The sequence below is a fragment of the Coenobita brevimanus genome, chromosome 78 (assembly GCF_032717465.1).
Source record: "Coenobita brevimanus isolate Jiangsu-jjx chromosome 78, ASM3271746v2, whole genome shotgun sequence".
NCBI classification, from domain to species: Eukaryota; Metazoa; Arthropoda; class Malacostraca; order Decapoda; family Coenobitidae; genus Coenobita; species Coenobita brevimanus.
Window position 1 is genome coordinate 43,599,469 of NC_137031.1, and position 16,237 is coordinate 43,615,705.

At 41.4% G+C, this 16,237-nt stretch overlaps 2 protein-coding genes across 2 annotated transcripts in view; one reads left to right on the forward strand and one right to left on the reverse strand.

The window, feature by feature from the left end:
* Nucleotides 1-13,463, reverse strand: part of Rad9 (cell cycle checkpoint control protein Rad9) — a 38,185-nt gene extending 24,722 nt beyond the window's left edge. Inside the window, exons 1-4 of the mRNA XM_080279468.1 lie at nt 13,364-13,463; nt 10,893-10,961; nt 5,429-5,577; nt 218-382 (exon numbers count right to left, since the gene is read on the reverse strand). Coding sequence (XP_080135594.1) covers nt 218-382; nt 5,429-5,577; nt 10,893-10,961; nt 13,364-13,397 — 417 coding nt within the window. The 5' untranslated portion in view covers nt 13,398-13,463. The remainder of the gene's footprint in view (nt 1-217; nt 383-5,428; nt 5,578-10,892; nt 10,962-13,363) is intronic.
* Nucleotides 13,434-16,237, forward strand: part of LOC145408825 (uncharacterized) — a 214,538-nt gene continuing 211,734 nt past the window's right edge. The window contains exons 1-2 of the mRNA XM_080279469.1: nt 13,434-13,448; nt 13,543-13,573. Of these exons, the coding sequence (XP_080135595.1) occupies nt 13,434-13,448; nt 13,543-13,573 (46 nt within the window). The remainder of the gene's footprint in view (nt 13,449-13,542; nt 13,574-16,237) is intronic.

Here is a 16,237-nt window from a genome sequence, read left to right on the forward strand (position 1 = left end):
GAAGGAGTTATCATCATCACCATCATCATCATCATCATCATCCCCAAATACTTTCCCTGAATACAGGGTAGGCATCATCAGGGAACATGAGCATGGTAAACAAAAAAGGTAACATCAATAAACTGACAAAGGATAAAGGTACACCCAAGCACTCATCACAAGTTAAACTAATAAACAAAATAAAACAAATTCTTCCATTACATCTAAATATCATTACCTGCAGAGATTCACATTCAATAAAAGCAATATTGAATATTTTGACAATTCCATATCGACAGGAGAGCTGTACGATAAATTTGGCTTCCTCCCAGTCCATGGTCAGCTTGCAACGCTCGACTGTTTTCTCTAGATTCGCCAGAGACTTAAAGGCATTCAGAAGTCCCTGGAACAATGAATAAAGGTTTAGTTACAAACTATGACCATCATCATCTAATCCTGTTTTGCTGTATGAGGAGCATAAGAGCCCGGGGCTAGGGAAGTTAGTTCTGACATTTAGAATAAGAGTGACCAGCCTCAGGCATTACATGAGCAATAAACTCCAACCACCCCTTGGATATAAACCTGCACAGGCTCAATCCCTTAAAAGACGGGTCTCTGCACATGCTGTCCGAGGGTACTAAAGCAAAAAAGACAGGTGTCTGCGTATGTGGTCACGCCCCCCCAAATCCCCTCCACCCCCCTACCACCACACCCACACACCATCCCCACCCTCTCCCCCCAGCCCCCCAACACCCCCAACCACCTGTCAACCCCACTCCCCACCCCCTCACTGCCACCTCTACCCCCCCCACTGCCCCCACCCCTCACCTACATCCCCCCACCATGCCCACTCCCCCATCCCAACCCCCACATTCCCTACCACCACCCCAAACCCCCACTATCTCCCAAACCACCCCCTCCCCTATCCCCTACCCCTAAACCCCAGCCCCCACCCCTACCCCTCACCCACCCACCCCATCCCATCTCCCACCTCCATCCTACCCCGACTCCAACCCCCAACCCCCCAACCACCCCCTCACCCCACCCCACCACCTCAAAACCCCTCTACCAAACCCCCCCAACCACCCCTTCCTACAAACCCCCACTGTATCGCACCTGCCGATTATGTCCATCTTGAGAATATGTCAAAACATTCTGATGCCTGTCTTTTAGGAGTTAATAACCCTCTAGACCACCAGGCACCATAATTAACACCCACCTTTAGCATGGTGGAACAATAATGTTTTTGCCAGCATGTGTGTGTGTGTGTGTGTGTGTGTGTGCATGCGTTCGTGCGTGTTCCCAACATCTCGAAAAGTTGTGGACGAATTTTCACCAAACCTTCGGGAAATAGCAACTACGCGGATGTGCAGAAGCCCAATACTTTCAATGTGGATTTAATAAATGACACCCGAATGCCAGCCACCATATGTTTTTTAATATGGACTGGCTTTTCGCTAAGCACGATGACTGAATTCAACAGAGTTTTGCGTAAAATTTATTTTGTAGGTACTGTAATTTGAATCTTATCCAATGACATATTTTGATGAGCGATTAGCATTCAGCCCCAAATGCTTTTGTTTCATTTGTTTATGTGGTTACCACCCCAAGCAGTAAATGGTTTCCTGGTGTACAGGAAACCATATGGCTTGTCACTCAGTGAAAAAGTTGCCCGTAGACAGAAGGAGGAGGAAAGAATGAAGAAATGAAAGACAGAAGAGAAATGATGGAAAGAAGGAATGAAGAGAGAATATGACCAACAATATTAAAAAAAAAATGAATCACTAAAATGGTGAATAAAAGTATCAGTTATAGAATTCAACTAAAAATATCAGTACAGTATACAAAAAATAAACTAAACCCCTGAAACAATTAAAAGAGCATCAGTAATACAAGTTAACTGAAAATATATGGAACATACAACCAAATGAATCATTAACAGAAAATATGACAACAGAAATGTACCAGAAACATGGGAGAAAAAAGATAAAGACCATGACTAAATTCCAATGCATAACTAAAGGTGACGAAAAAAAAAAAAAAAAAAAAAAAAAAAAAAAAAAAAAAAGAGTCTGCTGAGTGGCACACAGGTTAATGGAGACAGAGTAATGAGAAACAAGACATTCCAGTGTATGGATATAATAAATCTTGTAAGGTATTCTGCACCTAAATTACATTCATTGCTTCACAACTGATGAAAGTAAAAAGTGAATATACACAGCATATATATATATAAACAAACTAGCCACCATGCAAATGCTTAACCAACTTATCATCATTACATGAATTAAATGATGTGCATACCTTGATGCGAACCTAGATTGCAGTCTATACATTTTGGTCACATACAATGTGTGGCTGAGCTAATCCTGTTACATGATGCATACACCATGTTTCACCCCAGTCAGCTAGATATGCCTACTTGCGTCTTCAGCGATGTACTGAAACATAATACTGTACATGCTGTACCTGCTCATTAAGTTTAGAAGATATTGTACAATATTTAATGTCTTTTACTAATTCAAGTATTTTTTTTATATACTGTACCTATACTGTGCCTATGAGATTACTCCAAACGGGCAGTTGCTTACCTGTGGCTGACATATCTACCTGGTCAGGCAGACCAAGGTTGAGCAACAACAATAACTGTCTAAGTATCAAAAATACTGGAATGAAATTTAATGCCAATAAAAACTGCTATATATGGAAAAACAGATTAGTCACTGGTGCAGTAGGATGGGACAGGATGAATGCAATATAGCCAATCTTCAAGCAGGTATTTCATTAATAAAATAAAAATATGAAACCCATCATGCTGCACTGAAGCTGCAACAAAACACAAAAACCAGCAAAGAAAATCTAGCTATCTATCTATAGCCAGATGCCATGATCCTGTAAGGGATGGCTGTTTGTCCTTGGGTTAGCTGTTTTACAGGGAGGGGCACTAAGGCCTGTGTCCCAAATTCAAGTTCATCTTTGAGAATGGCCCCGATCACCACTATCTTACCCTTAACCCGCGGCGTCCCGTCGACATGAATTAACGTCCACACGTTTTGTCACTGCCAATCCCATTGACGTTCATAAATGCGAATCAATTGCAAGGTCCCTAATTTGCACAATTTTCAATTTTCGCAAGTGATTTTTGGTACGTATGCACAGGACACCTTCCTCTTCAAGATGCCAGGCAGGGACAATACCTTACCCAGCATGACCTCCCCCCCCCCTTGCATGCCATTGTCTCAGCAATTCACCTGTTACCAGTGACCTGGCCAGTAAAGCCATGTTATGCCACGGTACGAAATTCAGGGCCAGAGTGATTCCCTAATCGATGACAATGTGGAGGACAAATTTTACATAGCATTAGAGGAAGAAACAGCCAATGATGATGATCAGGTAATGTCGCCAAAAAAGGTCAGGTATGTTGATGTGTTTCATGAGTGAAACAATGCTTACATTGCCCATATTACTGTGTGAAAACCAATATTCTCTCGTACTACATATAAATTTGTACCAAATAAATAAATAAATACCGTTTATGAGTGGTGTGGAATGGTTACACTCCCATAGAACTCGTTTTCTTTGGAGCCAGCCAGATAGAAAACACAGTAAGTTGAGGAGGTACTGCTACCTGTATCGAGTATTTTAAATCTCAGGTGAGCAATTTCTCTATGATTTTTCGATGTTTCTCACCAAAAGTGGAGGTTTGGGCCAAAAAAATTTTTTTCCAAAAATGGTTGGGATTGGGAGGAGTCAGTGGTGGAAAAGTGGTCGGGATGGGGCGGGTTAAGGTATGATCTTGGTGAAATGCCACAATCATATCTGAAATGGTAGGCCTAAACAGCTGTTTCATGACACAGTCACATTAGTGCTAAGACACACAAAGACATTGCTGCGACACCCTACAGAAGTGTCACGTCATCCTGAAGACACACTATGATCATCCCTCAGTTCAAAAATTACGGTCACTTTGACTCCACAACACGCCAAGACATCGCCATGTAACGTGTCGCAAGTTTTCGTAGCGTGTCTTAGGTATAACTTTGCCTGTCGTAGGGATTTCGTGTGTTGTTGTGGGTCTTCGGGATCCAATCTCCAAGTTATTGCTACGACACACGTCAGGTCACACCTACGACAAGCTACGACAACCTACAACAGCTGAGACACACTAAGACACGCAGTGTCACAGCTAAGACAAATTATGTTATCGTCACGACATGTCACATTCTCCTCCTTGTCAGTGCCCACGCCGACAATTTTTGAACATTCCAAAAATTGTTGTAGCGCACCAAGAACCATGAAGAATGACCAAGTTCTCTACATCATCGCTAAGTTACGCCAAGTTACTCATGATGACATGCGGCGACACACAAAGATATGAAGATCATGGTGTGTCGTGGGAAAGCTCCTGACGGCGGGACATAGGCTTAATCCTCCATCAACCCACTTGTTGACATGTAAGGAACATGTATGGATTGGTTATATACCGTATGTGGTTACCAACCAGCGCTGTAAATGGTTTCCTGGCTTACAGGAAACCATTAGGCTTGTCACTCAATGTAATGCCACCTGAAAAGGAAAGAGGGGTAATAGAAAGTGGCAAGAAAGATGGGAGAAACAGGAAGAGAGGACAGCAGACACAGAAAAAGAATGACAGAGGCAGCACAGCAAGTGAGTGGATGATGGTTGCCACCACCTACCACCTACCAAAGAAAATATTCCATTTAATGATAAATTGTTTTCCTTACATTAAGAGGAGCATAAAGTTCAAGATATCAATAGTACCACATCAAACTTAAAATTAGTATAAAATATAACCAGCTGTTACTCTACGCTGCACTGAAAATCTACATCCATCCATCCATCATCCAATCCTATGTTGCTCCATGAGGAACGTACGAGCCTGGGGCTAAGCAAATTGGTCCTGACGTTTAAGATGAGAGTGACCAGCCTCACTCAACCCTGAGTGGCATTATATGAGCAATAAACCCCAGCCACATTTGGATATAAACCTACACAGGCTCAATCTGATTGGAGTGCCTTAGTTACCCACTAAACCACCAGGTGCCATAATTTGGTTATAGGGTTACCACCCATCATAGTAAATGGTTTCCTGGTGTACAGGAAACCATTTGGCTTATCACTCAGTGTAGAGTCACCCATAGGCAGAAGAGAAAAGACTGAAGGAATGAAAGACAGAAGAGGGAGTGCAAAGTTACCCGGAGGCAGAAGGAAGAGGAATGAATGAAGGAAAGAAAGGCAGAAGAGGAAGAAAGGAAGAAAGAAAAGGGCAGACAACCAAAGCAGCACTATATCGAGTGAGTGGATGGTGAATGTCCCCATTTACCACCACAATAAAAAAAATATGGTAGCTACAACAATGTATCTTAATACCTATAATAGACAATTACCTCACCACACATAATTCAATCATACAAAGCTACACTCTCACCTTTAGAGCCACCTTACACTTAACTGGCTCATCTTCTGAGTCTGGTTCCACTCCAGCTAACCCATCATCATATTGGGAGAAAAACCCTCGTTCAAAGTAGAAGGATGCAAAAGCTGAGCGGGCTGAGTTGACAGTGCGGAAGTATACACCTGGGAATCAAAGTTAAACAAAAATGTATGAAACATATTAAAAGGAGTTAAGAGCTATATGAAAAATGGATGTTTATACAGGTTATAGGTTTGTGTAAAAAAATGCTAAACACAATAGACATAATGCTAAAATGGGTAACCGATTTTGGTGTCAATGCGCACTGTTCAAATGTCTTTCCTTGAAAATAGCTTATTTGATTCTTGTCATTCCCTAATATTTATGGTTTACCAAAAATAATCAGAATATTCCAATAAGTTCATATAGCACATACACATACATAAAGAAATACAAAAGAAACTATAGGCAATCCCCGTTTTAAGAATGGTCGACTTACGAATTTTCGACTTTATGAAGGTAGAAACCATACCTCGAAATCTGAATTTTGTGATTTTCCCAGGCTAGCGACATGCAGTGCGATACTTTTGTGAGATGCCGGCAATAAGTTGCTAAGCTGCATCTCCCACTCTGCCCCTCGATTCCTAGTGTAAACATATAATACTCTACTGTGTTCTGCGTTGCCAGCGTTTTTTTGGGATATCCTCCTGTATCTATATTGCATTTTGTGCATCCATCATGTCTACAAAATGCCCACTTGTCTCTCCTGCTACTGGTGAGAAAAGGAAGGCAATTACTCGAGATGAAACTCAACTGCCCAACATCGGGGCGGCAAGCTCATAAGTTCTGGGATGATTCCCCATCAGGAAGACTCCCTGTCATTTATTTACATATCAATTTACTTAGAAAGTATACTAGTTTTAAGTCATGAGTCACAGAAAAGATGATAGTTTATTGTTTTTATGACAAATGCAAAATGTGGCATCAAATAATCAGTATTAATGGAAAAAATATAATACTGTTCTGAAACAGGAGTCAGGAGATGAATGATAATTTTCACTTCATTGTTTAACATTAGGCTACATATGAGACTTCAACATTTATTTAACTGTCTAATAACTTTAAGTGAACGATCGGTATATACATTACATTTATATGAATTACCTACAAATGTTCTGTTTACTGTATATAAATATGTGAGTTTGAGATTATCAGCCTACTGATGGGGAATTGTCCATGATTTGACAGAAAATTGTCTGACGGTGAATAGTCTGGACAACAGGTAGTCCTGTTTTTGCTGTGACAGCAATTTGTCCTGACAGGGAATTGTCCAGGAACCAGCCTGTAAACGCCATTGCATATGAACTTGGACTTTCGCAATCGACGACCTCACGACTGTACAGTGTTCAATAAATTACATGAAATATTCAACACTTTATTACAAAACAGGCTTTGTGTTAGTGAGTTTGCCCAAATGTAGGCTAATGTAAGTGTGCTAAGCACATTTAAGATAGGCTTGGCTAGGCTATGATGTGTGGTTGGTTAGGTGTATTAACTGCATTTTTGACTTACGAAAAATTCCACCTATGGCCAGTTTCTTGGAACATAACCCGATCGTATGTCGGGGACCACCTTCCTCCTCTTCTTCTTCTCACAAGTAGCAGGAGAGACAGATGGGCATTTCGCAGACATGATGAATGCACAACATAACGTAGATACTGGAGGGTTATCCAAAAAAACGCTGGCTACACAGGACACTAGTGTATTGATTGTTTACATTACTGAGTGCAAGGCAGACTGGGAGATGCAGCTGAGTGGCTCGCTGCCACCATCCCGTGTGAATATCGTACAGCATACTGCTAGCCCAAGAAAAGATCCATCCATCCATCCATTGCCAGACGCCATGTATCCCAAACGGGGTGGTCAAGGGCTTAGAGTTAATTGTTTTACAGGGAGGGGCACTAATCCTCCACCAACCCCACTGGACACGTAGGGATGCCAACAGCATCTGGTGTTCCCAGGCGGTCACCCATCCAAGTACTAACCAGACCCAAGTATGATTTCTAATTTTGTAAGGTCAAAAATTTGTGTCAACCTTTTGTAAAACAGGGACCGCCTGTACAGTATTCAATAAATAACATGAGATATTCAACAATTTATTATGAAATAGGCTTTGTGTTAATAATTTTGCCCAACTGAAGGTTAATGTGAGTGTTCTAAGCACATTTAAGGCAGGGTTGGCTAGGCTATGTTGTTAGGTTGGTTAGGTGTATTAATGCATTTTTGACATGAAAAATTCCTCACAAACAATTTCTCAGAACATAACCTGATTGTAAGTTGAGGACCACCTGTACACTGTAAAGATAGTTATAGGTTTGGGCAAACCATCTAGAAGAACACAATATGATAACAGAAAGGCAGTTTGGTTTTAGAAAGGGAAAATCATATTACTAATCTATTAAGCTACTATGACAGAGTTGCAGAAACATTACAGAAAGGAGATGGGTGGGTGGACAGTATCTATCTAGATTTCAAGAAAGCATCTGACAGAGTATTGCACCAAAGACTATTACAGAAACTGTACCATCAAGGATGAATCCAAGGCAGGCTGTACTGTTGGATGCAAGATTTTCTCAGAAAAAGGGATATGAGAACAATACTAAGGGAAAATTACTCATCATGGAGGGAACTGACTAGTGGAGTTCCACCGGGTTCAGTGCTGGCACCAATTATGTTTTCAGTGTATATAAATGACACAGATAGTAACATTGGAAATGAAAGTTATCTAAATATGTTTGCTGATGATGCAAAAATACAAAGGAGAATTACTAACATGGACTCTTGTAAAAAAGCTAAAAGAAGAAATAAACTTCATGAATGGAGTAATAAATGGCAAATGGAATTCAATGTGGACAAGTGTCATGTAATCAAGTTTGGTAAAAGTGTAAAAAGACCAGATTGGGATTATAAGTTAGGAAGTAAAACCCTACACATATCAGAAAGAGAGAAGGACCTAGGTGTGATTATCAATAACAGACTACTGTATATCTCCAGCTGACCACATCAGTAAGAAGGTATGAAACATGTATACACTGCTTGCAAATATGAGAATAGCATTCATATACACAAATGAAGACATGTTGAGAAAAATAATAACGTCATTCATCAGACCAACCCTGGAGTATGCATCAGTAGTCTGGAATCCCCATCTCAAGACACACATAGATAAGACTGAAAAAGTTCAAAGGGCCACTACAAGATGGGTACCAAGCTTAACCCTAGATAGGTAAACCCCCATGAGGACTCCCTTGTAGGTAATCTGGGGTATGACATACCCCAAACAAAATAATACTAATAATGGTAGTTTGCATTGATTTATTTAAATATGCTTCAGCACACACAAAATACAACTTATTTGCATTCACTCTGGCAAAAAAAAGTTAAATGTAAGTGAAAAAAAAAAAAAAAATTAACAAATTTTTAGAAAAAATATACAGTAAATTGAACACTTCAATTTCAAAATTAACCGTAGGAAAAATAGAAACTAAAATGGAGACTTCTTGGTTCTTCTCTTGTAGACCGATGTTGGGTCCATCTGTAAACAAAAGGAGAAACAAGTTAAATTAAAAAAAGTACAAAAAGCAGGGGGCCAAAACTGTAGGAATAAATAATTACATAATTTTTGGTCATTTTCCATGGAGCTGTTCTGTTTTGGTCTGTGTGCATATATTTACTTGTAATATCACATTTAGCAGGTAGAATGAATGGTAATCCCTGACAGAAGTTACCTTACAAGGATCTAGGTGCAGTCACTGAAGATGAGTGAGGCATGCTCACCACACACCGGGCTTCAGCATGAAGGTTCGGCGGTCCATCTCCGGTTGACCCATTTTGTTCTGCATTTTGTTGTAGGTGACATATGCATTGATTGTTCCTGCGTTGACCATGCCATAAAACATGCATAATGGCCATCGTCTAGTCTAATCTGGGGTATGACATACCCCAAGACATCACACGATAGGTAATCTGGGGTATAATGTACCCCAATGGCTCTCACACGATTGGTAATCCGGGGTATGATATACCTCAAGACATCACACGACAGGTAATCTGAGGTATAATGTACCCCAATGGCTCTCACACGATTGGTAATCTGGGGTATGATATACCCTAAGACATCACACGATAGGTAATCTGGGGTATAATGTACCCCAATGGGTCTATAGAGCAAAATCAGAGCCAGTTACAGGAATGACCCCACCATCACCATGAAGGGCTTGACTAGTCAGGCAGGTAGAGGGACAGAGAGATCTCCAGGTCTTAAGGTCATAAAGGTACTGCGCATGACCTAGGAGCGTGGGGTATCTGATACCCCTGATTACCTATCTTGGGTTATGGGATCAAGCTACAAAGCAAGACTAGAAAAACAGAATCTGCCAACACTACAGAAAAGAAGGAAAATAGAAGACATATTTATGCTATATAAATGCATATCAAGGAAGGAGAAAATAGACAAATGAGCATATAACCTATGGGGAAGCATCAGCAGGAGGACCCTGCTAAAAACTGCATAAAAAGAGAGGTGATAAAAGCGTAAGGAAATTTAGTTTCCCAAATAGGACAAATGATCAGTGGAATGCACTACTGAATGAAATAGTCCGTGCCAAAACAATTCATAAATTTAAGGATATGTATGATAAAAATGGTTTAAGACACGGGACAGTACGAGCTTGACACATTCCCGTAAAGATACAATTAAGTAAGAAAAAGTGCGTGCACATACACACACACACACATGCAGTCTTATAAATTACAGTACATGAAAAAAATTTTAACACACAACAAAAACTATATTGGTCCAGATTTGCCCAGGTGAAGTGTAAACACTGGGGTGAACCTGGAACAATAATGGTCATGCCCCAAGACAGCCACTGTTGTTCAAAATACTTTGCTATATGTTTCACATAAAGTACAGACACTGACAGATATTCACACAAAATTTTAGGTATCACTGACTCATATTACCTTAGGATATATCAGGATATTACCTGATATTAGGATTTTTCCTAAAAAAAAGTTCGCCACCATGTTTAGCTTTCCAAGTTGTTAAACACTTTCCTAAAGTTCTCTCATCTTGACAAAACCAGTTACACCAGCTTCATACTTGCAAACTTACATATAAAGGGCTGCTCATGAAGATAGACAGCTACCCAAGATCCTGAAAATGATTATTTAAGTAGATGTTATCCACAATCTGGATGACCTGGTCTGGTCCTCCTTGGTGGTTTGTATGGTACACTTCTCTCTGGTAAACATGACAGATGATGTATGTCAGTATACATTGAGAATATACCCGTATGCCCAAAATGAAGTAATCATACAACGTGGTACTAAGCTAACTGTACCATAACAATACACTAAAGACTGAATGAGTACTGTACTTGTACAGAAGTCATACTCAGTAGCATTTGGCTCCTACCTGCAGGTACTGGTTCAATGTACAGGTCATCTCCAATCTTAGCCAATGAATGAACAGCTCGGCCAAACACTGAAACAACCGTACAATGAATAATAATTAAATATCATCGGTACAGTACTGAAATATATTACAATACAATATCTTGACACTGTAGAATCCAGTTTCATATAACCCCTTTGAGGCGTAGTAACCAGAGTCTGGGTCGCCACACTCAAGAACATTAAAGGGCAGAAGATACCCAACTTATATCTCTGATAGCATTAAATAGTAAAAAAACCTCCAGTAACCTGCAGAGGCTTTGAACCCACATGCAAGGTCACAAGTGTCTGACTGGTGTCTTCTAAGCACTGACCATCAGGCACCTAAATTTAAGGAAGGCCTACCATCAGTACTTTCTCAGAGATAAATACACTATACAATATCATACACAGTACAGTATGTGTCCAGACACAACAGTCCCTTTAAAATACAAAAGGTAGTCTTCCAGTAGGCTTATGCTTAGGCTACATGTCTTCTGCCTGTACAATTAATGGAATAATGTGACTGCCCAACAGCCCCTTCATCATCCATCTTGTGTGGTAATGACTGGAAATTATGCAAATGCCTTCAGCAAACCAACAGAATAAATATTACAGTAATACCCATTTCTGGACAACTTTTCCCCTTAGGTTAGGCCAAAGCTTATGCTGCCATTAGGTTACAATTTGGTTAAGGTTGTTGGGCATTCTGTAGTAAGAAAAAAAAAAAAAAATGCAGATACACATATTTTCTGGGCTACATCCACTGGAGTTTAAGCACAATAAATGAGGTATACTTGTAGCAGTTGTATTGGCAAGACATTACATTCAAGGAGTTCAACAGTTTTAACAGCAAATGCAGTATATAAATAATTTAAAGATGAAACTTTTACTTCATACAATTCTCTCACACATCAGTAATTATCTAACTTAACCTATATATGGATGGGGTTATAAAAGAGGTACAAGGTAGGGCAGTGGATGCAGAAGTGACCCTAAAGAGAGAGGACACTGTTTGGAAACTCCCTGTATTGTTGTTTCAGATGATACTGTATTGTTAAGTGAAGAAAAGGGAAACTGCAAGGTTTAGTGAATGTGTTTGGGAGAGTGTGTAGGAAACGGAATCTAAAGCTGAATGCAGGGAAAAGTGAAGTTATGGTCTTCAAGAGAATGAAGCCACTGAATGTACAGCGAGGCTGGACGAGGAGGAAACGGAAAATGTGAGTGCGTTTAAGTACTTGGGTAGTGTGATGAGTATGGATGGAAGTTTAGAGGGTGAAGTTCTTGAAAGGGTACAACAGGGGAGAAAGGTTACTGCTTCTTTGAAAGAAGTGATAAGGAACAGGGAAGTGAGAATGGAAGTAAAAAAGTCACTGCATGATAGTGTTGTGATACCAACCCTACTGTATGCAAGTGATGCTTGGACCTTGTTGGAAGGACACAAGTCAAGAGTAAGTACAACAGAATTGAGTTGAGAGCAGCATATGGAGTTACGTGGACAGACCAGTGAGAAAGTGCAGGAGCATTGTGGTGTGGATGTGGATGTGATAGGAAGCGTTGTGAGGAACACACTTAGGTGGGTGACCACCTGGGAACACCAGATGCTGTTGGCATAACGTTCTCCCTACGTGTCAAGTGGGGTTGGTGGAGGATTAGTGCCCCTCCCTGTAAAACAATTAACTCTAAGCCCTTGACCACCCCATTTGGGATACATGGCATCTGGCAATGAAAATGAACTAATCATTTATGGTTATTATTGCAGTTTTGGATAGTCACACCCTTCATTTTGGCTAGTTAGGTTAGTTAAGTTGGGTCAGATTATGTCTGAGTAGACAGGTCTGATCTGTTAGGTTAATTTAATTTAATTACAGTAGGTTAACTTAACTGGATAAGATTATGTTAGAAACAAAATCAGGATAACCTTGATTGTTCAAAAATGTAAATTTACACATTTTTGTAATCATATTTTCCTTGCTTATTGATCGATCCTCTTCATACCCGAAAATGCACCTTTAAAATGTTACTGAATCAGTTCAAAGGTAGGTAAAAAAAAAAAATGTTAGTTTTTAAGTGACAGTCCTACGTCTCCTTACTGACTGCCAAGAAAACTACTTGAATCATTGTGTATATGCTGTCTTGTTTTACCAATATACTACGACGGTAGGGTTCACTACATAGTACGAAAACTGATAAATCCACGACTGAATGTATATGCCTGCAGGTTTTCTATCAATGGTTTTTAAACTGGTGCATAACAAACTTTCTTTGTGTTAACCATATGTAGAATTTTTGGGTGAGAATCCAGGAGGACGCAGGAATCTATGCATTTTTACCTCTACTGTTACAGCTTCCATGCATTGGACAAAATTTAAAATCGCTTTGTGTCCCAATATTTACCGAAATTTACAAGGCTTATAGCATACACTAATACTATGATCTTATACTGATCATTACCTTTGATGTTGACCCCTGGTAGAACACATTTCATGGTTATATTGGCAATAATAACACTGAACGCAGATTCATGTATCCACTGTTTGTTTACAGTTGAGAGTCTTTTGTTTTCTTCTTCTTCTTCTTCTTGGGGTAACTGCGGGGAGGTTCACCTTCCAACCCGTCAGTATCGCCTATAGATACCGGCATTCCCCCAAGAGAAATGTAAAGGTAAGAGGAAAAATTAGACTAGTTTTGCTATCTGAAGCTGAACCTGAGCGTGACACAACGTGAATTTAGGCTAAACTGCTAAGTTAAACGTTAGAGTAACAATTCACTGGTAGGAAGGCCTGTATATAGTTGTATGTCCAAATACTCAATTTCGCCCTTGCCTGAATGTTTCGCTCGTTACCATATGTCATTTCTCACACATCTGACATTGTCTGAGCATTACTTTAGTATTTTCAAAGAGACTTCCTTATTTATGTCGACTTTACCATCTTCACTTATATTTATCTCTTCACAATCGCTCCACGATGATCACGTGGGTGTAAACTCGAACATTCTCAAATATACTCCATAACAGTCAGTTAATGAGGTTATATTGATTATTCAACACGTCTGTCGTTGTAAAATTATGCAAAATACGTATGCGAATTAAAAAGGCTTGCCACATACCTTATTCAGCAAAATATGCGTAACTCTGTTTCTGATATTATAGTGTCATGCTGTTTCACCCTTCAAACTGATGTTTGCCTATGAAGTTGTACCGTACCTTTATCCACCCAGCCCAAACCCGACGTACTCTACCCTACATTACCTGAGTCACCTGCCAATTTTACTCCACACCTCCCATCCAACCGCAACTTTACTCCACGCCACTCCATCTAACCCTTCCATTTCTCCAGTCCACCCCATACAGCCACACCATACTGAGCATACACTCCACTACTTGGTCTGTCAAAATCACCCCAGTCAAATCTACTCAACCCAGCCATTACCCCATTCCACCCCATTATACTCTGCCCTCCTTCGTCTGCCAATTTTACCCCCCTCCACCCCAACCAACTCCATTATTTCCCAGTTCCACCCAACCAACCCCTCCGTGCTCTACCTCACATAAACCATTCAACCCCACCCAATCCCCCATGACCCTACTCCACCCCAACCAACCCCTCGTGACACTACTCCACCCCACCAAGCCCCGCCAGCCTCTACCCTACTTTACCTGTCAGTCATAACTCACAACCCAAACACCCCAACAACATCCCCACTCCACCCAACCGAACTTCAGCATTCTCTCCTTTTACATAGACGAGTATGTACATTTCTCCTCACTTCAACTCATCCAACCCCACCTCAGCATACTCTCCTCTGGCATATATGTACGGTTTTCCTCACTTCAACTCACCCAGTACCAGCATTACCCCACCTCAACTCACCCAACATCACCATCTTGTACCTTACTTCACCAATTAATTCTACCTCACTCCACTACATCAGACCCCTCTATTCTCTATCCATCCTAACCTACTAATGACCCCTCAGTCCAGTACATCGAACCCAATATTCCCGTACTCCATCCCAACCAACTCTATCATTACTCCACTCCACTTCACTCAGCCCAGCTCTAATTTATTCTACCCCACCTGTCGGTTTGACCCCACTCCACCTTACACAACCCCATCATTATCCATCTCCAATCCACCCAGCCTCACCACTGTCCCATTCCACCCCACCTAACCGTGTCATAACCTCACTCCACATCACTCAACCCTGCTATTACTCCACTCCACTCCACTCCACCAAATCCTGCCATTATCACACTCCATCCCACCCAACCGCGCTATTATTCCACCCCACCCCAGACAGTTCCATTATACTCTTTCGTTCCTCATCTGTCAGTTTTACTCCACTCCTGCTCATTCATCCCTGCCATTACCCCACTCCATCTCACCCAGCCCCATCATACTCTACTCTGCTTCACCTGTCAATTTTACCCCACTCCAACCCATCCAACCCTGCCATAACCATTCTCCATCCCACCCAACCCTACAGTACTACATCACACCTGTCAGATTTACTCCACTCCACCACAACCAACCCCGTCAATCTCTGACCTGTCTCACCTTTCAGTTTTACCCCGCTCCATTCCATTCAACCCAGCCCATCCCCCACTCCACCTCACCCTACCCATCCATATCCAAACCTACCTCATAAGTCAGTTTTTCCCAACCCCACCCCATCGAAACCCGCCAAACACCCTAACTCACCTTTTAGTGTTACATCACCACACTCCACCCAAATCCTCCATTGCCCAAGTCTACCTTATCCAGCCACGCCATTATCCCACCTCACCTGTTTATTTTATCCCCCTTAGACCCGACCCAACAGCAGCATTACCCCACTCCACCCCACCCAGCCAAGCCACACTCCATCCTACCACACCTACCAGTTTTACATCACACCATCCACCCACCTCCGTCGTTACCTCACCCCACACAATCTTGGTAATTTTCATTCTTACCTCACATGTCAAATTCAATCCCCTCCAACGCACTACAACCCCTCATTACCTGCTCCACCTCACCCAAACATGCCATATTCTAGCCTACGCTACCTCTCAATTACACCGCCCACCAACCCATCCAACCGTACGATTACCCTACTCCATCCCACTGAATTCCATCATTACCCCACTGCATGCTGCCCAACCCCCCCATTACCTCACTGCATCTTACCCAACCTCCCCATTACTCCACTTCACCCCTTCAAACCCCGCCATACACTACCCTACTTAGCCTAGTTTATCGTACTCCACCCCACCCAACGACGCCATTGCCCCACTCCACCCCACATAACCCTGCCATACTCTGCCCTACTCCACTTGACAGT